General features: G+C 39.1%; 1 protein-coding gene across 3 annotated transcripts in view; it reads right to left on the minus strand.

Moving 5' to 3' along the window:
- LOC149446022 (pterin-4-alpha-carbinolamine dehydratase 2-like) overlaps positions 1–27,952 on the minus strand; it is a 229,722-nt gene that overhangs the window by 169,907 nt on the left and 31,863 nt on the right. Inside the window, exon 3 of one of the 3 annotated variants that reach the window (XM_089653139.1) lies at positions 5,890–5,927. The exons of the other annotated variants lie outside the window; for them this stretch is intronic. Within the exon in view, the coding sequence (XP_089509265.1) occupies positions 5,890–5,927 (38 nt within the window). The remainder of the gene's footprint in view (positions 1–5,889; positions 5,928–27,952) is intronic. 3 annotated transcript variants of the gene reach the window in all.

Below are 27,952 nucleotides of genomic sequence, written 5' to 3' on the forward strand. Positions count from 1 at the left end.
GTCATGTTTTATCTTAAATCTGTATCCCCACTAGTGAGAATAGGACATGAAAGAGCATAATCTCTCCAATGGAGACAAATGCAGTAACAGAAACTTTTATTAATATGGTGGGAAACCCCTACGACAACAGATTACATTATACACGTAAAAACATTTTTTTTATGTGTTTGTGTTAACATTTTAAATCAGAAGGGTTTCTGGTTGATACCCACAACAAGCTAACAGAATAGTTATGAAAATAGTGGAGTATTACACAGACATTGAAGCAGAACCACACTGCAGCAGCGAATCCACTACAAGGTGACCCATAGTTCCTGTTGTGAAATTGCCTAAAACTGCTTATTTCAAAATCACTCACACTGGTCAGGACATAGAGACACTATACATGTTCTTCATCCCTGGATAGTTTCCATATATAGCATTTACAAGATCTGAATTAAACTAGATGTGTCCTCTGATGCTGTTGACCTATTTGAACACAACATTACAATTTCCACTGAGGACAAGGATGCAGCAGAAGAAGTGAGAGGCTTTCTGCTGCAGTAAAGGGAGAAGTTAGGATCTTTTCTACAGAAGGAAAAACAGAGCTAGAAACTCTGCCAGGCAGATTGCGTCCAGGGACCATCGTTTGTGCCTTACTGCAGGTAATCGTTCCCTACGAGATTGCTTCCAAACATCAGAGGACAGCTGTGGCCGCTGTCAGTGCTTTACACAGGCATCCAAATCCTGGCTGTTCACACACATCTGGGCGCTCAGAAGCACTTTTACACAAATATTTTTTCCATACCATGACCAAGTGAAAGACACACACACCCACACACACATATATACATACATACATACATACACACACACACATACATACATACATACATATATATACATACATACATATATATATACACATATACACACACACACACATATATATGTATGTATATACGTATACATATATACACACACATCCATTCATACATACACAGTATACACATACACACACATATATGCACTTATACTTACAATTATTTTACCACTTGTATCTTAGTTCTGCCATTCTCCTGTATCCACTGACTACATTATAGGATGCATTCCAGGGATGGCCACATGGTAAATTTCCTGGCAAGCAGATTTAATCACTGGCATTATTGGAGTTATTCATCCCACAGGCATCCATCGATCTCCAACTGACAGCAATTCTTTCTGCAAACCCATCTTTTAAAAATGTATTAGGTATCATGCACAAATATTACATGGCATTCCCACCTGCTAGAATAGAACTCTGGAGGTTTGGAAATAACATGCATTACATAATACAAAGTCCCTGTCAAGTATTCATAACAATCTTCACAAGAAACACATGATAATGTTTTACAATAAAGTTACACCATAGGTGTTGGTATGTTCTCACCATTGTATAACATTATGATTGACACTAATTAAACCTAAATCTCTGTTTATTGTACACATGTTGGTATGGGTGTTTTTACATATATCAATTAGAATATTATAAATCAATCAAATAATAAATAAGCTAATATTCTAGGGAGCTACAGTAGGCACAAGTTTGAATTCCTAAGTTACTTGTTCAGGCACTGAGATATAAGCCTTTTTTACTAGATAGGATGGCCTTGTGCTTCAGAGCATTTTACATGTCAATGTAATTTCAAAAGTTATTTTCAATCATTTTAAATCTTTAGGTTTCAATAATATGATACTTAGTGATCTTGCCATGACAGTTTTGTTCAGACTGTTCCTTTTAGAAGGTGACAATATTTTGTCCTTATTATACTCAATATCACCACGCTATGTGCTATACCAAATATTAATATTAAATCAAGCAACATGTGAAATCCCGCCCACAATAGATATAATATAAATTTTGATGTGAAAAACCAAAATATAGGACAAAATCTTCTGAAACCGTCCTGTGAGAGGGGCAAAATGTGTTAGACTGGGACTTCCAGTGATGTCACATCCAGTCGTTGGAATGCACGCTGCAGCTGTGTTTCCAGCTTACCTTTACATGTCTTTCTCAATTACATCATTGTGAGTGTAACCCGATTTTAAATAATTTTAATAAAAATACAGTATCACGCATATGTATATTTCTGTGGTCATCTTTACATATGTTCAACTGTGATTCCTGCCATGGATGGGAGTAACGATGAAAAGGAGAACCCATAGGATCGAGGGGGGAGGGAGAATTAGATTAAAACGGGGTAGTTAGATCAGACAGGGGTCAGTACTTATTGGTGGGTGGAATGGGGAAAGATGGGGGAGGGCTATGGCAGATAAGAAGCTTTCCACTTTACAAACATCCAGTGGAATTGGTGCCATTTGTATGAAAATAAAAAATATGCAAAATACGTGTGAACAAGGTGTCAATGAATTAAAAGTGTTTGTTCACCAATGCCAGAAGTCTGCCAAGCAAAATAGGTGAGTTGGAAGCTTTGGTGCATGAACAGAACTATGATTTAATTGGTATTGCTAAATCTTGGCTTCATTATTCACATGACTGGGCCATTAATATTCCAGGCTATGTTCCCTTTCAGAGAGACAGGGTAAACAGGAAAGGTGGTGGTGTCTGTCTCTATGTGAGAAGTGATCTCAGAGCGAGTGTGAAAGACTTAGACTGGGAGGGAATATTGGCATCAATGAACACAACAGAGAAATGGGAGTTCTTCAAAAAGACTGTATGTGAACACACTGCAAAATATATTCCCATGGGCAACAAGTTTAAAAATCAAACCTATGTGGCTTACGGCCAAAGTTAAAAAAGCTATAGATAATAGGAAAAGAGCTTTTATTAAATATAAAAAGCGCTATCATCACTTAAACATTACAAAGAATATAACAGAATATGCAAAAAGGAAATAAAGGCCGCAAAAACTGAAAACGAACGACAGATTGCAAATGATAGCAGGACCAACCGCCAAAAATTCTTCAAATATATTAATAGCAAAAATATCCAGTCCGAGCATGTTGGCCCTTTACTAAATGATCTAGAGTGGGTGACTGGGGACAAAGAGAAGGCAAATTTATTAAATACCTTCTTAAGCTATATGTATACAAAGGAGTATGGGGGGAGCTCTTGTCCATAACGGGCATGGTATTGACACAGCTCCAGATGATCCACATTGGCTCACAATTGATATGATCCAAAAATATTTAGACACAATAAAAAAGTGAATAAAACACCTGGACTGGATGGCAAACATCCACAGGTCCTTAAAGATTTGAATTCTGTCATTTCAAAGATATGCTCTCTCATTTTTAGGGACTCTTTAATGACTGGCATAGTAATACTGGATTGGTGTAAGGCCAATGCAGTGCCAATATTTAAAAAGGGATCAAAATCTTTACCAAGTAATTTTAGACCTATTAGTTTAACTTCTATAGTTGGGAAGATACTGGAGAGTTTAATAAAAGGCCATATAGATGAGCTCTTGCTGGAAAAAATATTTTAACCATTTGCCGCCCGCCCTATGGCCAAATGGCGGCCGGCTAATGTCATCAGCACACGCGCAGATTGCGCTCCTGCAGAGCCGGTGACAATATGTTAAAAATTGCTGCACTGGTGACAATATGTTAAAAAAAAAAAAAAAGTGAAATTTTTTTAATTTTCCAAAAAATTATGACAAAGAAAATGCAACTTCAAAAAACTCGCCATGCCTCTTATGAAGTATGTCGGACTGTCTACTTTGTAAAAAGGGGTCATTTGGGGGATATCTGTACTGTTCTGACATTCTTGGACCTCAAGAAATTAGATTGGCTGTCAGTACTTCAGGATTGATCAATATTCAAATCTATACCATAGTTTGTGAACTCTATAGCTTTCTTACTAACTAAAAAATACATCCTAATTTGGGTTATTTTCACCAAAGACATGTAGCAGAATACATCTTGGCCTAAATTTATGAAGAACAATTATTTATTTGCAAACTTTTATAACAGAAACAAAAACATTTTTGGTTTTTTTTGTTAATTTAGCAAAAAAATAAAAACCCCAGCAGTGATTAAATACCACCAAAAGAAAGCTCTAGTTGTGTGAAAAAAGTGATAAAATTTTAATTTGAGTACAATGTTGTATGACCGCGCAATTGTCATTCAAAGTGTGAGAGCGAAGAAACCTGAAAACTGGCCTGGGCAGGAAGATGTAAAATTGCCGGTATTGAATTGGTTAAACAACAGACAGCATGGATTCATGAAAGACAGAAGTTGTCAAACAAATCTGATTTCTTTTTATGAGGAGGTGTGCAAAACCTTGGACAAAAGGGGTGGTGGTGGTGGATGTGGTATACTTGGATTTTGCAAAACCGTTTGACACAGTTCCCCGCACACGGCTAATGTTTAAGGTAAAGTCTACAGGCTTAGAAAAATCTGTATGTAAATATATAGAAAACCCGGGTAAAAGATCATATTCAAAGAGTAGTGGTTAATGTTTCATACTCTGAATGGTCTAGGGTTGTCAGTGGTGTACCCCAAGGTTCAGTGTTGGGACCCTTACTGTTTAATATATTTATAAATGATATAGGGTCTGGGATTATAAATACCATTTCAGTCTTTGCAGATGAAACCAAGCTGTGCAGTGAAATAACATCCTTACAAGATGTCTCCAATTTACAAGCCAACCTCAATGCTCTGTTTAATTGGGAAACTATGTGGCAAATGAGGTTTAATGTTGTTAAATGTAAGGTTATGCACTTGGGGGATAAGAATATGCATGCATCACACTAGGGGAATACAACTGGGGGAAATGGTGGAGAAGGATCTGGGAGTTCTGGTAGATCACAAGCTTAATAATGGCATGCAACACCAAGCTGCGGTTTCTAAAGAGAGCAAAATCCTCTCTTGTTTTAAAAGAGATATAGACTCCAGAAAGAGATATATCATTTTACCCCTGTATAAATCATTAGCAACACCTCATCTGGTATATGCAGTTCAGTTTTGGGCACCAATTCACAAAAAGAACATGGGGAACTGGAGAAAGTACAGAGAAGAGCAACCAAACTGATAAGAGGCATGGAAGAGCTCAGCTATGAGGAAAGATTAGAGGAACTGAATTTATTCTCTCTTGAGAAGAGGAGATTAAGGGGGGATATGATCAACATGTATAAATACATCAGTGGTTCATATAGTGAACTTGGTGTAGAGTTATTCACTCTGAGGTCATCACAGAGGACAAGGGAACACGCTTTACATCTGGAGGAAAATACATTTAATCTACGAACACGGAAAGATTTCTTCACAGTGAGAGCTGTGAAAATGTAGAATAGATTCCCACAAGAGTTGGTTCTGGCCAGCTCAGTGGATTACTTTAAAAATGGATTGGTATCTTTCTTGGATACACAGAATATAACTGGATACTAACATTTATAGGTAAAGTTGATCCAGGGATTATCCGATTGCCTCTCGGGGGATCAGGAAGGAATTTTTCCCCTGCAGGAGCAAATTGCATCATGCTTTGCTGGGTTTTTTGCCTTCCTCTGGATCAAATGTGGGTGTAGGATTATAACTTTTTTTTTTAAATGGTTGAACTGGATGGGCTTTTGTCTTTTTTCAGCCAGACTACGTAACTATATAAAGTTGTTTACACAAGTGCAATTTGACTCTTAATATCTAAGGGTCAACACCAGTTGGTGAGTAGGGGAACAAAGGAGGGGAGCACAGCACGGTCCCTGCACCATCAAATTATTATTGCACTGTTGCACTTTGTTTTATGGATTGCACTTGCTTCACTTTTTTGAACTATTAAGCACATTAATTAATTTACATATATATTTTTAAAGAGTAGCACACTTGAATTATAGTAGAGTAATATTCCCCTTGCACTTAAAAGAGGAAATTTACCATATTCCCTCATATCTTTGTTTTTTTCCCCCTACCTACCTGATGTGGTGTTCTGCACAGGAAGGATAATCACCCACCTATAAAAGAGAGAAAAGTAGTCCCATCTATATGCAGCAATATAAGCAAATAATTAATTCCACAAATTTGGCAACTCACAATAGTAGTAGTCAAATGAGCGCTTGTCAAATTGGTGTCCACCGCTGTACAACTCCTGGCTGGTCCTGCTGCAGGCAAGTCTCCAAGTACTGTCCTTGGCTGTGCTGGTGGTTCCCAGTACTTCCTGGTTGGTGTGGATCCTCAGGGAAGGCGGGAGTGATGTCAGTTCCAGGTACAACAGCAGTGTGAGTGGCACACATTCAGAATGTACATGTTCCTTCATCAGCCATAGAGGGGACACATATTGGCAAATGATAGTGGCTATAAGGCCCAGTCAACTCCTGGAGAGACCCAAGTGTCATCATTGTTTTGTACAAAAACATATCAAGCCTCCCTCTCCTAAACTAATTAAACTAGGCATGCTTAAATTAAAATACAATAAAAGACACAAAAATATAAGGACATTAAAAGGAAAATTAGGCATGTATCTCACTAAGCACTATAACAGAGACCATAAGGGTACTGTATGAATAAACAAAACAGGTATGTAAAAATAGAAATGTTCGTACATAAACAGGCGATTCCATATTATTGAAAATGTGTATGCAAAAATTCTAGATGCTAATAATAATGCTACCTATGCCATTTGGAAAAATAAAAATAATGCAGAGCAAGAGAAAATAAAAATAGAAATATAAGAATCTTGGAAGAATGGCCAGCTACCAGAATTATTAGGAACTGGATGTAACTATAAGCTGAAGCATTACAGGTATCAAGTGAGTGGGTGTAATCATAGAGTATATGATAATCACTAACTGGCACAAACAAAGCATATGGTGCAGAGACATGTAACATTTGGATCAATTATAGTGCCGAGAGACAGGACAGGAGGGCCAGTGAAACCTCCCATACAACTCCACCACTAAAAGACTGTCAGCTTGCCTCCCAAAAAAGGGAAGAATAATGGAGGCAATGCCAAGGAGGCACATCCATAAAATATTTAGAGAACTGTGCGGACTTCAAGTTCCTCATTCAGTCTGCCAGTGTCCAAGGTATAGATCCAAAATGTCTCTCTTTCACAGAGACGTTTAAAATGTTCTACTGTTGGCAGGTCACAGGTTATGGCTTCGATGACCCAGACCATCAGACCCTGAGAGGATAATTGGTGAAATTCCAGGAAGTGCCTGGGGACACTGTGTTTGTATTAAGTGTGTCCACCAATAAACCCATTCCTACACCTGCAGTACCAATAATTAATACAGCCAAGTCTTGTATGTCATGACAACAATATTGTCACATAGAATGGTCCACCCATAGGCAATATAGGTGTTACAACATATTCACAATAGCAGATTAGCACACTACCTCCACAGCTAGAGTTTTTTTTTTTTTTTTAGTGAAAACGCCCCTGTCCGGCCCCAAAATAAAGCTTGGATTAGAGGTAGGAGAGGGGGAGTTAGAAGACATAAAAAAAGAGGAAAGCTCCGCAGACTGCAAAAATATTTAATCTCTCCAATCACATCCTTTCCAGTTCAGAGACTGGGACTTAGCCTTGCCCCTTCTGCACCGTCTAACCCAGTTTCCCTTTTTGTCAATTTAAAACAGATTTATCAGGAACCTTACAGCCAAAACGCTATTACAACATCAAAGCCCTCAAAACCAACAATGGTAGTGATCCCACCATTGGCTCAGGTTCTTCCGTCATACATTCCCAATATCATACACTTATTGGATATGCTTAAGAACTACACTTGGGATCCCACATACCTATGGCCTTCACTCGATGTGAACATACCGCATGAGGTTCGTTTGAAAGCAGTACAACACTTCTTGGCAAACAATTTCTTACTTAACCCTAGACATGCGAATTTCATCTTAGAAGCTACTGAGTTTTGTTCGACCCATAATTATTTTGAATTTAATGGAGATTACGACTTATAGACCCAGGGCACAGCGATGGGGGCAAATGTTACCCCTAGCTTTGCTAATATTACTATGGGTCTTTGCGAACATCAATCAATCTGGCAAGACAACCCTCATGTTGCCCATGTCATCTTTTATGGGCATTATATAGAAGATATTATTGTCATCTGGGATTGCTCAGCCACGTTAGTGGAGTCATTTGTAGCACACTGTAACAACAACATGGGGGCTGTCCTTTACCTCAGTCTATGATGCAGAAAAACTGGCTTTTCTAGATTTGGAACTAAGTCAGAAGGGTAATACCATCTATGCCCATAATTACATCAAGCCCACAGCAGCCAACTCTTATCTACACTTTCAGAGTTGCCACCATCCTCGTTGGGTACAAAACATACCGAAAAGCCAGTTTTGTCGGCCCAGACTATATTACCCATGGCACCTCTTTAAAAGACAAATTCTTGGAGCAAGGTTAACCCAGCACACTTGTGGAGGAGGCCTTCTCTCTATATCTCACTGATGGAGCCAAAGTAGATAGAAACAAGACACCCACTTGTATTCCACAACCTCTCAGGTTCACTACCTAGTTCCATTATAATTTAGAAATATGGAACATCATATTAAAAGTATAATAGCCCCAAGTAAGGTCAAAGGTATTCAGGCCAAGACAGGTCCTTCTCCATCATCAAAAGGCATGTGCCAGTACCGTAAACCCAGGTGTCTCATGTGCAAGCATGTCCAATGTGGATAGAGAGACTTCACCACGAAGGGTAAAACATGCCCCATCTCTGAGTTTCACACCTGTTCATCAGAAAATGTAGTCTACGGTCTCTCGTCCATGTGGCTTGCTGTACGTGGGCCATACTATCCAGGCCCTCAGGAAGAGGCTTGGGGAACACTGTCATTTTGTCGAGGATAGCATCGACAACCATGGTGTCCCCAGGCACTTCCTGGAATTTCACCAAAAATCCTCTCAGGGTCTGATGGTCTGGGTCATCTAAGCCATATCCCGTGACCTGCCAACAGTAGAACGTTTTAAACGTCTCTGTGGAAGACATTTTGGATCTATACCTTGGACACTTTGGCCCCTGGCAGACTGAATGAGGAGCTTGCAGTCAGCACAGTTGACTAAATATTTTATGGATATGTCTCCTTGGCATAGTCTCCATTATTCTCCCCTTTTATTGGAGGCAAGCTAACAGTCTATTAGTGGTGGAGTTGTATGGGGGGTTTCACCGGTCCTCCTGTCTGTTTCTTGGCACTATAACTGATCCACATGTTACAGGTTTATTTGTACAGAATATGCTTTGTTTGTGTAAGCTAGTGATTATCATATACTCTACAATTACACCTACTCACTTAATACCTGTAGTGCTTCAGCTTATACATAGTTGCATCCATTTGCTAATATTTATGGTAGCTGGCCATCCTTCCAAGATTCTTATTATATTTATATCCTTCATTTATTGTCTCTTGCTCCACATTATTTTTATTTTCCCAAATGGCATAGGTAGCATTATCATCATCATCTAGAATTTTTGTATACACGCTTTCAATAATATGGAATCGCCTGTTTATGTACAAACATTTCTATTTTTACATATATCTATTCATACAAGACCCTTATGGTGCTTAGTGAGATACATGCCTAATTTTCCATAATTAATATCCTACTTGTATGTTTATTGTATTTGTTTTTTTTAATTTAAGAGCACTTAGTCTACTTAGTTTAAGAGAGGGAGGCTTGATATGTTTTTTGTACAAAACTATGATGGCACTGGGGTCTCTCCATGAGTTGGCTGGGCCCTATAGTCCACCACTATCATTTGCCAATATATGCCCTCTCTATGACCTAATGAAGGAGCATGCATGTTCCGAACATATGCCACGCCCACTGCTGTTGCACCTGGAGCTGACATCACTTCCTCCTGCACTGAGTATCCACATTGACTAGGAATTACTGGGAACCACCAGCACAGCCAAGGACAGTGCTTTGAAGACTTGCCTGCAGCAAGACCAGCCAGGAGATGCACAGTGGTTGACACCAGTTTGACAAGCGCTCATTTGATTACTACTATTGTGAGTTGGCAATTTTGTGGAATAAATTATTTGCTTATATTGCTGCACTTAGATGGTGCTGCTTCTCTATCTTTTATGGTTCACATAATCTCTTTTAGCTCTTTTTGAACTGGCTGCCACGGAGTCAAGCATTGTTGGAATATCCTTTAACCTCTTCCATACAGGGCACTTTTCCCCCTTCCTGCCCAGGCCAATTTTCAGGTTTCAGCGCTCTCACACTTTGAATGACAATTGCACGGTCATACAACACTGTACCCAAACTAAAATTTTATCATTTTCGTCACACAACTAGAGCTTTCTTTTGGTGGTATTTAATCACTGCTGGGGTTTTTATTTTTTGCTAAATTAACAAAAAAAGACCAAAAATTTTGAAAAAATAACACATTTTTCTTTGTTTCTGTTATAAAAGTTTGCAAATAAATAATTGTTCTTCATAAATTTAGGCCAAGATGTATTTGCTTTAGATATGGACTTAAATCGTCCACTGCTTATCTGTTCCTGTCCAAAATTTATGACGCTAGCTTTGAAATGTGCGCACATTGGAAGAAACTCACGCTGACACACAAGTTCAGTCTATGAATACTTCTAGTTTATTATAATGAGAAAGTGAACTTATATATGCAGAATGATGCGAGAGTCATGTGACAACAGCATAAGCATATTAGTCTTTGATTGGTCATTTCCACACGAAAACAATCTCCATCATGGTATAGGTGTGATCTTCTTCAGTCTTATCTCATAGAGAAGAAAAACATTCTTTTGTTTCCCAAATCACACGGTGGGAGGGGGTCTGTGTGTGTGAGCAGACATTTCTTAAGCAAGGATTTCTTATAGTACCACAAAGCCCAGCAGGCAGAAAATATTCACACAACATATGTATTAAAGTATAAAAGTAAATATTTATAAAACTTATAGAAATAGCGTATATATATATATATTCAATAGGAAACGAAATAGGCATTTTACCAAATCCATCACATATTCTGCTACATGTCTTTGGTGAAAATAACCCAAATTAGGATGTATTTTTTAGTTTGTAGGAAAGTTATAGAGTTCACAAACTATGGTATATAACTGAATATTGATCAATCCTGAAGTATTGACAGCCAATCTAATTTCTTGAGGTCCAAGAATGTCAGAACAGTACAGATATCCTCCAAATGACCCCTTTTTGCAGAGTAGACAGTCCGACGTACTTCATAAGAGGCATGGCGCATTTTTTGAAGTTGTATTTTTTTTGTCATAATTTTTCGGAAAATGAAAAAATGTAAAAAATTATTTTCACAATTTTTTTTTTACATACTGTCACCAGTGCAGTACAGCGTCATCATATAACTGGCATGGCGGTGATCAGGGACACTGACTGGTGACAGTATAAAAAAAAAAAAATTATAATTTGTTTTAATTTGTTTTATTTTTAATTTTATTACATTTGTTTTCTTTTTTTTAAGATTTTTTTCCATATTTCACTATGACCAAAGTAGTACAATGTTACCATTTGTTTTCTTTTTTTTAAGATTTTTTTCCATATTTCACTATGACCAAAGTAGTACAATGTTACCATAGTAACATTGTACTACTTTGGGGAAGTGATCAGTATTTTTTTTTTTTTTTTACACAATTTGCTTGTAGCAAAGAATTACTTTGCTATAAGCAAGCATTTACCTGAATGACATCGATTCATTCAGGGTTTTTTTTTTTTCTTGTGCTTAGCTGTGATTTTGGCCACGGCTAATCACATGACACATCTGGGCTGTGATTGGCCCAGCTTGTGCATGTGATCGCTGTGACCATTCACAGCTAGACACACTAGTATACAATGGATGGCATGAATGAAGCCACCCATTGTACAATGGTCATGTGACCTGCTGTGATTGGTCACAGCAGGTCACATGATACCGGCAACAGGGCCGGTACTCAGATCTCTCATCGGCCGTGTCCGAGGTACACGTCCGGTGACAGATTGCGCCACTGCGCAGCTTTGCAGGCGCGCAAACCCGAAAGGACACCATATGGCATCCACCCAGTAAGGTAGGGGTTTTTTCCGGCCGTCATTCGGCCATAGGCCGGGCGGGAAGAGGTTAACCACCTTTAAACTTTAAGGACTTAAATTGTGTGGTTAATATACTAGCCAATACAGTATACATATTTTATTTTCTTCTTAGTGCACCAAATATTTCTCTTGTTCTTTATTCACCCACCCAGTGGACCCAGCATTGTCCCACTGAGATCCCTTTCTCTGTAGCAAGCACTTGGTCCCATGCCGCCATCTTCTTCTGGGATGTCATCAGGACGCACAGGCATGTCTTCCAATGACACGCTGCTAGGTCTGCCCTCTCCTGCTTTGGTGAATGAAAGGAGTCTGATGCTCCTGGAGCCTCCTGGGATATGCACATCACATATCCAAAGAGGTACTGACATCGGAGGGGGGAGGGGGGGAGGGGGTTTGGGATGAAATGTTTTTTTTAAAAAAAGGTAAATAAATAAGCAAAAGAAAAAAATAAGACTGATAGCTGCAAGTGGTTGTTTCAACACATTAAGCAGGCATGAGCCACTGTTGCTACCATCAGGAATCATATCCTGAGAAATGCAAATGCTTGCATCCAGGGGCATTCACACCCTGGTGTCCAAAACACCTTGTTACTATGCATGATCAGGTTCTGGACATAACTGAACTTATTACAGTCCGAGCTTTTCCTGACTCAGCTGTCAGAATGACAGCTGAATCTTTGTCTATTGCATGGACACTGACAGTTCCCTTGTATAAATATACAAGTGTACCCCGAACCCTCCCAGCAGCAGCCTCTAAAGATCGCTAGTATGATTAGCGTTATTTTTTAACCCATTCATCCTTTATGAATGTAAACTAACCCATTCATATGACAGTCAGCAGGTAAAGTGAAGACAATGGTGACTCAATGCCCCCTTCAGTTACAGCCTAATACTATGAAAGGATTTGTTTACAAAATAATCAATTCATAAATATGAAAAAAATCAACACAGACATACAAAATGTATGTCCTTTCAAATTGTTTGTAGATATTTTCATATATTAACCGCCTCCCGACCACCATATAAGGTAATGACGGCGCAAGGCGGTTTCTCTCATTCTGGGAAGACGTCATATGACGTCCTCCTTCTAACCGTGCATGCGCGGCTCCAGGAGCGCGCAGCGAGGTGAACTAAGAAAAAATTATTATTTTTTTTTAATTCTCAGTTGTTATTGGTTTGTTTAGCAAAAATAAACTCAGATAATTAAATACTACCAAAAGAAAGCTCTATCTGTCTCAAAAAAATGATAAAAATTTCAGATGGGTACAGTTTTGCATGACTGCGCAATTGTCATTCAAAGTGCGACAGCGCTGAAAGCTGAAAACTGGCCTGGGCAGGAAGGGGGTATAAGTGCCCTGTAGGCAAGTTGTTAAATGAGTTATTTTACACAATAAATAGAATAAAAGGGACATGAACACAAGCTTGCACCCTGTGTAAAAAGTGCTTTTTTGCAACCCTTTTTTCCTGATTAACTACCTCTAACAATAAAAGTAACGCAAAAACATTCTACCTTCCCCATTAATCGCAAGGTCCCAAAATACAGCATTCTAAATGATTGACTGTTCATCTAAAATAAAGTCAAAACACTTTTGTTTTATTGATTTCCTAATGCTATCCTAATTGATAAGAAAAATGTTTAAAAAAACCACTGCTCCTGAGTCTAGTTTCCCGACCAAGAGTATATGTACAGGTTGTTTTTAAAACGATCAAGCAAATATGGGACGGCAACTACAATACTCAACTATAATACTATCTAAATAAAAAATATGTAGTGTTTTCTATTACCCTACAATGGAAGTGTCAACAACAGCAGCATTTTAAACTCTGAAGTTTAGTTTCTAATCAATGTTACATGTATCCCATGGGTTATTTGTTCTTGTTAGGTTAAAAATAGGGATGTACTGATATATCGGCCAACAAATATCAGCCAAAAATAGGGTTAATCGGAGTTTTGCAGATGAAAGGAAAAAAAAAAAAAAAAAGGGTGCGGATAATGGGATGCTGACTTCAATGCAAAAACTCCCCCAGTGACTTTAATTCAAAGTCACGTTCCATTGACTTTAATGCAAAAATGCCCCCAAGTGACATCAATGCAAAAATGCCAGCCACATTAATTAAATTTAAAATAAATAAACTGTCAGTTTCAGTTTTCGTTCAAGTTCATCCTGAATTTTCAGTTTCAGCACTGGAATTTTCATTTCTGTGCACCACTAGTTAAAAAGAACATTTTTAATTAAAGTAATACACCTATTATAAAACACAGCAAATTAAAAAAAAATATGTAAAAGGTATCAAAATGCATGCATCGGTAAACCTCGTGTTTTAAAACATGATATGAGTGAGCAGTACAGTAAAGTCCATAGGTATAAAGGTCATCACATTACAATTTTAGGATAATATCCATAAATAGCGAACAAATGATGCGGTCAATAGACCACGGGAGATAGATGCCAGAGCAATGAGAAGATCACCTGATATGAACAAAATGGACAATGTGTGGGAAACAAACATGTTTGAGCTTCAGCATCAAACAATTAGCTTTCCTTTTTGAGGCTATTTTAACTACCGGTACTTCCTTATCAGGCCAATTCTGACATTTCTCTCAAATATGTAAAAATCAGTGGGTTTTTTTACTAGAAAATGACTTAGAAGCCATCTTTTTAAAAGCATTTATTTTATGGAAAAAAATACGTTAATGAATTAAAATAAGGAAAAAAAATTTTTTTTTTTGCAGAATATGAAAGATGATGTTACTCCAATAGATACTCAACATGTCATTTTTAAAATTGCACACACTCGTGGATTGGCACCAAACTTTGGTACTTAAAAATCTCCATAGGCGAAATTTCTACACGTTACCAGTTTGGAGATACAGAGGAGACTTAGAATTATTGCTCTCAACACATGTGTGATTTGAACACTGTTTACATATGTGGACATGATCTACGTATGCATTCACCACTGCGCATAAGCACAGGGGGACAGGGGCGCTTAAATTTTTTTTTTTATTTATTTTATTACATGTTTTTTATTTTTACACTTTTAACATTTTTGATCACCTTTTTCCCTATCATAAGGAATGTAAACATCCCTGATAAAAATAAGCAGTGACAGGTCCTCTTCATGCAGACATCTATCCTCTACAATGTAAAGCATTAAATTAAAAAAAAAAACCCACTGATCTAATGCAGTGGTCTCCAAACTGTGGCCCGGGGGTCAGATGCGGCCCTTTGCTGCCTTTCTCAGGCCTCTGGGGCACTATTCCTCCCAGAGATGTAAGGTACTATTGCTTCCACTGACACCAACAGTGGAGCATAATTCCTTTGACTGATACCAACAATGGGGCACGATTAGTCCTATTGACACCAACAACAGGGCACTCTTTCTCCCGCTGACATCAATGATAGCAAACTATTCCTTCCACTGACATCAACAATGGGACACAATTTATCCCACTGACACCAACAACAGGGCACTATTTTTCCCCACAAATGTCCTCTCATCAGTACCACCAATGGGGTACTATTCTTCTCACCAGTACCAATGATTGTGCACTATTCCTCCCACTGTTACCAATGATGGGGCATTTTTTACTCCCATTGATGATGGCCATTTTCTGTTCACACTGGCCACAGTCAGGCCCCCTTAAAGTCTGATGAACAGTAAACTGGCCCTTTGTTTAGAAAGTTTGGAGACCTCTGATCTAATGCTTAAAACAAAAAATGGCCCTGTTTACATTAGGCCGAAACCAGAAGTGACATCATGACTTTGCTCCAGTCCTCCTAGGCCACAGAGATGAGAGAAGGCCATCTTTCCTCCACTCATCTCTGCAACAAACAGCCGCAACCACGGATCGATTCTTGGTGTTACCAAGTAAGCCCAAGAATCACCAGGTAAAAGTGATCCGGTAGTGAATTTGCCGCTCGGACCACTTTTATTGGTTAAAGAATCGCTGGCTGAAAAAAAACACTGGGGTAATGGCACATTACTGCAGCCATAACCTAGGTATTTCACTTTGAACCGAGCACGTCTTTTGACTATGGCCAGTTTGGAAGTGGTTAAAGCAAACCTAGCCCAACCCACCCACTCCCATCTGTATAACAGACACCCTCTGATAGCTTACGTCATCATCACTGTTCCAGCTCTCTGGCTGATCTGGTCTGTGGTACTTGCAATGGTCCTAAGCAAATATTTTCCATACTGGATTGGTCAATCCCTGTCTTCTGTAAACTAAGCTTGTTCAATTAAGCTTTGACAATAAAACTTGGAAGCTGACTGGTTTCTATGCAGAGCTGCACCAGATTTTGAACTCTCTAGGTTTAGTAAATCAAACCCACTGGGTTAGGCTTTTTTGAGAAAGGTTAGTTTTTTAGGATTGTTTCCAAAATATTTTTTATTTTTGTTTTTGCGAAATAATTTTTCCCATTTCAACAGTAAAAAGTAATGCTACAGTTCGGATTAATCCAAAAGATAAACCTTTTTTTTTTTTTTCAATTTTCTGCACGCTCTCCTATAAAATATTTGAAATGGATTAGAAAGAACAATCCCCTCCGATGGAAGAAAGTTTAAAGTTTTAAACTATGTTGTACCCTTCAATTTAATGCCACTGATAGGTTTATGGCTATTCAGAGTATCATAAAACACAATAAAGTGACTTTTTTAACATTTCAGCTTCATGGTTACTGAGCACAGTGCTGGATGCCTCTTAGAACACTGGAAATCAAATTAAAGGTAGACTTTTTTTTGAACAGTCATGACAAGCATAATCCTCCTTACCATGTAAATTTATGGTAAACGGCTGCAATATCAGCCACAGGTGTTGCTTTTAATATATTGGGTGCAGCTGGCTGGGAATATAATTTCTCTCATGTCTGAAAATGACATCACTATGAGACGTTAAAAGATAAAAAAAAATACACAAATTAAAATATGAAAGCCTAGCCACACCTACATACAGAAACATATATACACAGACAACAAATATAATAGAAGGATCTTTCAGATGACTTGTATAAAACATCAAATAGGTTTAATTTAGAAATCACTAATGCACATTGAAAAGCTGAATATTTGGCCAAGCTGACCTAAAAACGTGTTGGACACATGGGAATAAAAACAATAGAAACCATATATCAAACAGTATGTTATGCTTTTCCCCATCATCAAGGTCTATTAAAACGTATTTTACAAGTAAAAAATGATGATATTTAAACTACAGAAGACCAGACATTCTATGGTTATTTTGTATTACTATCAAGAACAGGAGGAAAAGAATATAAAACCTGAGCAAATAACATTGAAAATAAACCATTAAAATGTAAAACAAAAACTTGGGTTCAGAAAAAAGCTTGATTGGTAATGCTGTAAAAAAAAAAAAAAAAAAACACCTGCAGACTAAACTTGAGCCAAACACTTATGCTCTATGTTTTTGAAGTGATAGGTGTCACTATTAAGAGCGCAAAGTGTACCTGTACTGAAATAACAAAATGTTTATTATTCAGCAATAGGTGAGTTAGTAGAGCACTGGGCCCAAAAAGGAGGGATCAAGCTGTAGTTACAATATACACTACTCAAACAAATTAAAGGAACACTTTGAAAACACATCAGATCTCATTGGGGAAAGATATCATGCTGGGTATCTATACTGATATGGACTGGGTAATGTGTTAGGAACATGCCCCATCATTTGATGGAAATAAAAATTATCAACCTACAGAGTACTGAATTCAAAGACACCCCAAAAACCAAAGTGAAAAAATGGTGCAGCAGGCTAGTGCACTTTGCTGAAATTTCATTGATGCAACTCAAAATGGTACTCAGTAGTTTGTATGGCTCCCCACGTGCTTGTATGCATGCTGTCGTCTCATTAGGAGCATGCCCTGAAAAGCACAGGGCGACAGTGGTAAACCTGCCAATTCTGGTGTTCACTGGCAAATGCCAATCGAGCTCGACGGTGCTGAGCATTGAGGACGTCGGGCCCTCAGGTCACCCTCATGAAGTCTGTTTCTGATTGTTTGACCAGAGACATTCACACCAGTGGCCTGCTGGAGGTCATTTTGTAGGGCTCTGGCACTGCTCATCCTGTTCCTCCTTGCACAAAGTAGCAGATACCAGTCCTGCTGATGGGTTAAGGACATTCTATGGCCGTGTCCAGCTCTCCTAGAATTACTGCCCATCTCCTGGAATCTCCTCCATGCTCCTGAGACTGTGCTGGGAGACACAGCAAACTTTCTGGCAATGGTACGTATTGATGTGCCAACCTGGAGGAGTTGGACTGCCTGTGCAATCTCTGTAGGGTCCAGGTATCGCCTTATGATACCAGTAGTGACACTGACCCTAGCCAAATGTAAAACTAGTGAAAAACAGTCAGAAAAGATGAGTAGGGAAAAAAATGTCAGTGGCCTCCACCTGTAAAACCATTCCTGTTTTGGGAGTCGTCTCATTGTTGCCCATCTAGTGCACATGTTGTTAACTTCATTAACACCAAAGCAGCTGAAACTGATTAACAACCCCCTTTGCTACTTATCTAACCAGATCAATATCCCAGGAGTTTAGCTGACTTGATGCTATACTCTGATTAAAAAGTGTTCCTTTAATTTTTTTTTAAGCAGTGTAAAAGCAGCATGCCAGCCAGGATTCCACAATGGGTCCCCATCATGGGCTGAGGAATTGAAGGATGGAGTACCACAGGTACGGTGTAAAGCCAATAAGTCTGTACTGAACACAACAGGAAGTCACAATTGTTGGCAATGCGTTTCTGGGGCTCAGCAATCCCATTTTGACCTTGATGATTTGTGGAGCCCTCAAAAAAACTTTAGCTATCATTGTGACTATTATTGTGATAGCGTTCAGTAAAACCCTACATTACCTATCATACCTGTGGCATTCTCATCCTTCTGTTCTTGAAATAGCTACTACTGGAAATAGTGGAGTTCAGAGTGTTTTTACCGGTCACAAATTCTCCTATTAGCACAAGGGAAGGCTACAGCCCTTGTCAGATTTTACTTTCCGTCAGTGCCTCGGTTGTAGATTTCACCCCGAGTATCACATAAGGTTGCATGCAGCGTGGACTGGAGAGGTAGGGAGGAAGTTGTGAGTAGATCACCTAAGGTCCAAGTTTAGCCCACCCTGTCTGCATGTCACTCAATGCTCTAGTATGATTTCCCTATGACAAGATTGATCGGAGAGATCATACTGGTTGCTAGGACACTTCGTCACTTGCCACCCTGACAACACCACTGAGTGTCGTAGGTGACAACAGCCCTACGTCGATGTATTTAGTGTTAGATAGGGTACTAATGGAAAAAGGGATGAATTCCTTAAGATCACTTTACAGAAGAACACAGAGTACAGGTACACTTTTAAGTGCATCCAAATGTCAGATCATCTGAGATGACCCATTAGTAATTCTACATTTCCAAGCAGTTAGGAAACATTATGTCCCATTTCTTAGAGCTGAAGATGCGGTGCTTAGAGTTACAACACTTCTTGCAAATCCCCAACTCTTTGCACTTTTCCTGAAATTGTCCAGTAAAGCCAGAAATCACTCTGCAGTATTTTCATTTGTTTGACATTACATTTTTTTAGATAATCTACAAGCCTGTATACTTTCAAAATTATTATAGAAACAGCATTTTAACTGGTGTCCTTTCTTATCAAGTCTGATGGTTAGCACGTTAACTCATACCTAGTCACACTGTTATTGTGTTTGAGATTCCCAAAGGGGACACTATTTGCATGGAGTTTGTATGTTCTCACTGTGTTTGGATTTCCTTTAGCTTGTTTCCTCTCACATTTCCAAAACATACTGGCAGTTAACTGGCATATTACCAAACTTGCCTTACAGTATGGTATACTGTAAGCTCCTAAGGCTGCAGGGAATGATGTGAATGGCCCTGTGTTCTCTAAAAAGCATTACATAATTGCAGATACTATTTAAATACAGGAAATGAATAATTCTACTAAATAGTGCAGTGATACATACAGCTTACATTGGCCCCCCGCAAGTCAATGTGTTGCCTGCCAGAGTGCTTATACTGCAATACACCTGTCAAGAAAGAAATATTTAAGCTACTATTACTGACCTTAATCTGAAAACCTTATTTCAGGTGATTTGCAAAGCACAGAAAAGAAAGTGAGGGAAAAACCTTCTCAGAGAAGTGAAAGAAATAACTTAAAACATGATAGGAGGTTCTAATCTATGTTCACAAAACAAAAAAGTTTTGACAAGGGTTTGGCTTTAACGCTTGGGTTTTCCAGATGAGAAGTCTTATACAATTTGGACACTTAAAATATTTGTCAACTCAAAAAGAAAAAATGTTTTTCTAGTTTTGGATACACTGGGGAAGGATTAAAAAATGTTCATTTTTTACTGCTACGAGTATCACTAGTAAGATTTACTCTCATTTTATGTGGTCCTGAGGTTCACCTGGCTCCTCTGTAAGCCTGGAACCTTTGCAATCGGTTTCAGGATGTCCAGGTGTGGAGGACATCCCCAGCTGAGAATGAACCCAGAAGTGTTCAGCTCTGAGCATTTCTGGGCTCAGAACTGTAACAAAGGTTACACAGCAGATCAGGGACTCTTTGTTCACTTTCTGTATAGACTATAGGTGAGTTATCAGGAGTCTAATAAAAGGGTTTCTAAACGTTTGAAACAAAGGGCCAGTTAATCTTTAGGAGTGTCAAATTCTGGCCAGTGGGAGTAGAAAATGTCCTGGCATCGGTGGGAGTAAACAATGCCATAGGCTTGGTGGTTAGGGAGAAAAAAAATGGTGTCACTAGGAGGAATAGTGTCTCGTCATTGGTGTCAGTAAGAGGAATAGCACCCAAATGTTGGTGTCAGTGGGAGAAATAATGCCCCATCATTGGTGTCATTGGAAGGAATAGTGCCCCACGGGCTGGATAAAGACAAGCAAAGGGCCAAATCTGGCCCACAAGCCACAGTTTGGAGACCCATGGTCTAATAGACTCCCAATGTCTCCATAAACAGATTTTAACATGTCATTCTTGTCTAACACAAACTGTTCTTAAAAATGCCCCCGCCCTCCTGCTACCTATCCTGCCTTCACTATGTAAAAAACAAAAAAACTGTATACTCACCTTTTTTATGTGATCCTAAAGCTCTGGCTCCCCTTTGTCAGGGAGTGCTCAATAACGGCTGGGGATTCCAACAGCGGTGGTGTCACTCATAAGCTCCTATAGCTCAACTGTTGGCAGCGCTTCCTCCTCTCCCATGTACCTGCTGTTCTTTGTCAAATGGTAGGGGGGGGTTTCTTTGCATGAACTGCCTATTTCAAATTCTCCTACATTTCCAAGGGGATTTAAATTAGGGCTTTAGCTAAGCCAATCCATGGCCCTCCATTTCTTCTTCCTGGCGAATTTGCTAGTGTACTTTTGATCATCAGGTTGAAAGATTAATTTCTGGTTTAACTTCAACTTTTGGACAGATGGCCACACATTCTCCTCAAGCTCACTTTGATATGATGCAGAATTCACAGCTAACTTGATAACTGATAAACGCTACCCAGGTGCTGAAACAGCAAAACAATTCCAAAGCATACCATTTCCACTACCTTGACGTACAAGATATATAGATATATATATATATATATATATATATATTTATTACACACACATATACATATCCACACACACTATAATAGGCCGGTGACAAAATGCTACCTGGAAGTAACCGCCAAATTGCTGGTGTAGGTGATGCCAAGGTATCTTATAGGAGGCATGAAACCTTTATATATTTTTTAGATATATATGGTGGTGCACTGGCAATTTTAGTGCACTAATCATGTGAGTGTTATTCTATTTATATCTATTGATATTTTATTTAAATAAAGTGTCATTTTTTGGGGGTGGAAAAAAAAACACATTGAAAAGTCTTTTATTTTCTTTGAGCGAAGTAGCTACTAGCTTGTATACTAAAGTGCAAGGTTGTTCCTATTGATAAAAGCACAGGAGACCAGGTGGAAATATCCAGAAGTACCCCGAGAAGGTGAATGGGACCCCTTAAAGGGGACCACGTATAGTGACCTATTATCTCTTCATAGATCAATATGTTGAGGAGACCGCACGATGTCACATTACCACACCTCCACACCCAGATACCATGGCGGAGGACCACAAGGAGTGACAGCAGCGGCCAGGCTATATTTCTGAACATGAGCTGGGATGCGGCAATTGGTGGGCTAATGAGGGGAAACCTGGAGGGTACTCAAGCGTGGTAAGACCTCTGAATTGATATTATAGCATGACTTTGGATGGGACGAAGCAACAATCCTTGGACATAGTTACAAAGTACGGATCTGCTGTCAGCCACATTAGGGGCACGGCTGGTCCCGCTCCCCAGGTGGACTGGTTACAAGGGTTGAGCTTCTGTGCTTGTCTGCACGACCTGGTTTATGCTATATACTTCTTCTATAAAGTTTATATATTGCAATTGAACTGTCTCAAGCTATGCTGGTCAACCTATATGGCACAACGCTTGCTACTTCCTGCTTCAATGTTTGCGGATTATTATTGAACTGCTTTTGTTTTATTTGTACCCTCCATACCCCCTGGTTTGCTATTCCACTACCAATATATGCTGGCTGCTTTTTTCTTGTGGGCCCGGTGATATTTAGCCATTCATTGCATAAGTAATTTGACCTATTACACTATTTGGAATAAAGGTTGAATTCATGGTTTGGATGCAACTAATTTTGGAGTTCAAATTGAGAGACTGTCCATCATTAAATAACTTCATCATTACAGTATTTGGTCCCCCTGCTGCATTGCCTACCAGCCAATATACTGGAAGTGGGACTATCGATTTGAGCAATACTATGGTGCTATTCATCGATGGTTAGAGGTCCCTACTTTTTACGCTTCATCTTCAATGAGTTAGGTGGCTGTTACATGGGCCCTGTGGCATATCTTGCATTACCGGCTTGTATGATAATTGTTAGGGATAAGTGGATATTTGTCTTTGCTGGGATTTTGCAACATATATAATTTAATTGAAGTCCAGACGTCTACTTAGTGACATTGTTTTTAATTTATTGTTTTGTGATGTACACTATGGGTATTGAGCACTGTGTGTTTAAAAGTTATGTGGAACTGTAATTTTATCTTTTGTAATAGAAAATACATATTTGATTACTGAAAAATGTATTGACTTAAGCATAGTTTGCCATTTGAGTAAATGCTTGTCTCATTCGGGGCTTTACCCTGTGGCTGGGATTTTTTTCTCTTTTTTGCAACTAACTCATGGTTAAGACGGCAATGCTTAAACTATTAGGCAGTCAATTGTAAAATTTATTCCCTCATTTTTGTGTGTAGTTACTAAGCGCACAGTGTGAATGGTGGTGGAACTCACTTGGAAAATTGCATGATAAAAGGAGCCACAGTGGATTGAATTTATTACAAAGTACTTATTTTGAGGTGTGGATGGACACAATATGCAAGGGAAAAATATTGATTCATTTTTATTGTTCCTGCACTTTGAGGGGATTTTAGGATTAGATGTGGGAAACATATTTTAGCTTGAGTAGCAACAAATAAGCAAAAAGTTAGTAGACATTGCACATATTGGGAAGCACTCCATAGGATTATCTTTGCATATTAGATTGCACAGAGAATATTGTGAACACAAATTCTTATTTTAAAAGCATTTGCCTAAAACGTTTATATATCATACGTACATACATACATACATACTTAAACACACCTCTCCGTAAAGAAATTGCAAGTCAAAACCCTCCTATTTGCCATAAACCTTAGAAAGCCTTGTTTACACTAGCAGTTGGGAGGGCGGCAAAAAATATACACATGAGCAATGGTCTGCTTCCCATTTAGCTGCCAAGGCAAAGGAGGGGGATGTACATATGTATGGCAAAAATGATCACCACTGTTGCATTCAGCAGGCAACCCCGTCTGCTGATCAGGAACCATTCAACTGAACTGCCCCACAAATGTGTACAATGCACATGGCTGTAGCAGGCTAGTGTGGGCTTCATGGGGTTAAAGCAGGCGGTGAGGAGGCAATAGCAATACTACTGTAAATTAGCCCTAACTGTTCTGAGAGGCAGGTCCTACTTTATGGTTTTTCTGTTGGTACTGCAAATGACTAACATATTTCCAACTGATGGACATGAAATGTCTCTACACCAGTTATAGATGTATCAGCAGTCCAGAGAAAACTGCAAGACCTGTCTAAAAACATTGTTTATATGCATAATTTGTATATACAGTCATGGCCGAAATTGTTGGCACCCTTGATATTTCTCCAGGAAATCATGTATTTCTCACGAAACGTATTGCATTAACACATGTTTTGCTATACACATGTTTATTCCCTTTGTGTGTATTGGGACAAAACAAAAAAAGGGAGGAAAGAAAGCAAATTCGACATAATGTCACACAAACCTCCAAAAATGGGCTGGACAAAAGTATTGGCACCCTTTCACAACTGCGGATAAATAAGAATGTTACAAGCATGTGATGCTCCTGTAAACTCACCTGGGGCAAGTAACAGGTGTGGGCAATATAGAAATCACACCTGAAAGCAGATAAAAAGGAGAGACGTTCACTTAACCTTTGCATTGTGTGTCTGTCTGTGCCACACTAAGCATGGACAACAGAAAGAGGAGACGAGAACTGTCTGAGGACCTGAGAACCAAAATTGTGGCAAAATATCAACAATCTCAAGGTTACAAGTCCATCTCCAGAGAACTAGATTTGCCTTTGTCCACAGTGCGCAACATTATCAAGAAGTTTGCAACCCATGGCACTGTAGCTAATCTCCCTGGTCGTGGACGGATGAGGAAAATTGATGAAAGATTGCAACGCAGAATAGTCCGGATGGTGGATAAGCAGCCCCAAACATGTTCCAAAGACATTCAAGCTGTCCTGCAGGCTCAGGGAGCATCAGTGTCAGCGCGAACTATCCGTCGACATTTAAATGAAATGAAACGCTATGGCAGGAGACCCAGGAGGACCCCACTGCTGACACAGAGACATAAAAAAGCAAGACTACAGTTTGCCAAAATGTACTTGAGTAAGCCAAAAGCCTTCTGGGAAAACGTCTTGTGGACAGATGAGACCAAGATAGAGCTTTTCGGTAAAGCACATCATTCTACTGTTTACCGAAAACGGAATGAGGCCTACAAAGAACAAAACACAGTACCTACGGTAAAATATGGTGGAGGTTCAATGATGTTTTGGGGTTGTTTTGCTGCCTCTGGCACTGGGTGCCTTGACTGTGTGCAAGGCATCATGAAATCTGAGGATTACCAAAGGATTTTGGGTCGCACTGTAGGGCCCAGTGTCAGAAAGCTGGGTTTGCGTCCAAGATCCTGGGTCTTCCAGCAGGACAATGACCCCAAACATACGTCAAAAAGCACTCAGAAATGGATGGCAAAGAAGCGCTGGAGAGTTCTGAAGTGGCCAGCAATGAGCCCAGATCTAAATCCCATTGAACACCTGTGGAGAGATCTTAAAATTGCTGTTGGGAAAAGGTGTCCTTCCAATAAGAGAGACCTGGAGCTGTTTGCAAAGGAAGAGTGGTCCAAAATTCCGGGTGAGAGGTGTCAGAAGCTTATTGATGGTTATAGGAAGCGACTGATTTCAGTTATGTTTTCCAAAGGGTGTGCAACCAAATATTAAGTTAAGGGTGCCAATACTTTTGTCCAGCCCATTTTTGGGGTTTTGTGTGACATTATGTCATATTTGCTTTTCTGCCTCTGTTTTATATTTGTTCCAATACATACAAAGGGAATAAACATGTGTATAGCAAAACATGTGTTAATGCAATACCTTTTTTGTGTGAAATACTTGATTTTCAGGAAAAATATCAAGGGTGCCAACAATTTCGGCCATGACTGTATCTATCTATCTACATAGGGGAGCTATTATTTACAATACATATGCAGAGACTGCTAAACAAAAAAGTTGATTTACTGCGGTTTCTCACAACGGAGGTCTAGCAATTGGTTCACTCATTGAAAACATGGACTCTATGTGGCTGATATTTTTTCCCAAACAGCTGTTAGGAGTAATTGCAATGAGCCACTGAGGGCTCCTTTTAGTGGTTTATCTAAATATATCTATTTCCTACGACAGAAATGATAAAAAACAAAAAACTGTGAAAGTCTGAAAAATTCTTTTTGAACACTGTAATATTGAATATGCGCTCAGTAAATATGGATGTTGCTTTCCCTTTTGTAAGGCATAAGAAATATTTTCTGGAGTGTAAATGGTTATCAACGTAACAGGGTGTTTTCAGTAACATCGCTCTCTGTCTAATATTTTAATGCAGCATTTATTTCAAGTAGTCTTGTAAGAAGCAGGCTCTATTTAAAAAGACACAAACATATAGCAGGTTAGCATATACAATTTCACTTCACAGAAATTAAAAGCATATATTTATGAAGGTCACCATGTGAAAACTCTTTGTATAGCTATAATGAGCCAAGGCAGTGATACCTTTGAAAAAGGAGCTTAATAATGCAGTTATTCAGAAATGGTTTCTTTTCTTTGGCAAGCACATCTGTGGTTGGTTCATTTTTTAGATTTACCACTGCTTTGGAATTTATAAACTGCAACACATCTCAAGCATCGGGCCTATAATAAGAATATTTCATATTAATAATCATATTAAAAAGCAGTCATTATTGCCAGGACTTAGTAAACTTATGGGCTAAAATATGATCTGAAAACCATAATTGAGAGCCAAATATATGAAACATAATCACCTTCAAGTTAATTACAGGAATACATACATTTTAGGTAGTGAAATTTAATGCATGCCCATCACCTGCACACAGGGAATGCAGCCATTTTTCAGGCTGAACAAGTTTTCAATGGAACATTAATGATTTACTAGAAACTGGTGGCATCTCCGAGGCATGAAACAACAGTACCTCTTGCTGCCGTAACATCACTTCCTACAGAAGTAAAAGTACTTCCTTTGTGGCTACTATACGGTACCTTCAACAGTGGTAACTGTAGAAGCTGCAACAGTAATTAGGTCCCTCAGGACCGAATGGGGACAAGTTCCAGAGCCACAATACACAGTAAATGAATATTATTTTTTTATTTTATTTTTTTTTATTCAGTGTAGTCAGATCAGACATCACCAGAGCCAGTAACAACAAACATATTGCAAGTGATACTGTCTATCTCAAGAGTGCAAAAAGGCTCTCCCGCAGGGCTTCTAGTAGGCCAGGCAGCCCCAATCAAGAATCTAAGCCCTGCCCCACATCACATAAATGAAGGTGTATAAAGTGTTTTTTGTTTTTTTAGTTTTGGATAGCACAGGGAGGAGTTAGATCCTCTGTCAAGTTTTTATTGCTTTCTATGCTCCTGCCCTCTCGTTCTGTTCTGATAACCATTGTCTGCAAGGCACCGATTGCCCACAAATCAGTCCGAAGACTAACACAAAGTACCTAAACATCAGAAGCATCAAAGGAAACTGTGTTTGGGGGACTTTCCAGACAAGACTAACAGATATTTTTGGAACTTTGCAGAGGGGAGAATAGAAGACCAAGTACAGGTTATATATTTATTTATACTAGACTATAGTCTAGACCAGGGCTTGAAATTTCCGCTCGCCAAATGCGAGGGAAAATCCCTTTGTGGCGAGCACAGATGGAGCGGGTGGTTTGCAATGGAGCGGGTGGCTTGCAATGCCATCCCCAGGCCCCGGGGATCGATTTGCATTCCACTTGCACTCCAAGCCTTGTTGTGAAGCCAACTGCCGTTTTTCCGACTTCCAGTTTCTTCTTCGCCGCCACGGGGGAAACGAGGCCCGCTCTCCACCACTTTGGGGGAATGACTTGTGTATGTTCAGCTTAAGGTGAGCTGCTTGCATTCACACTACAGGTCGTTACTCATTGTCACAGTTAGAATGCAGCACCACTCAAAATTGTTTGAAGTTTTGTATAGAGAGAGAAAGGGCTAGAAC

The sequence above is a fragment of the Staurois parvus genome, unplaced genomic scaffold, assembly GCF_062004578.1.
Source record: "Staurois parvus isolate SC_StPar_1 unplaced genomic scaffold, SC_StPar_1.0 ptg000701l, whole genome shotgun sequence".
NCBI lineage: Eukaryota > Metazoa > Chordata > Amphibia > Anura > Ranidae > Staurois > Staurois parvus.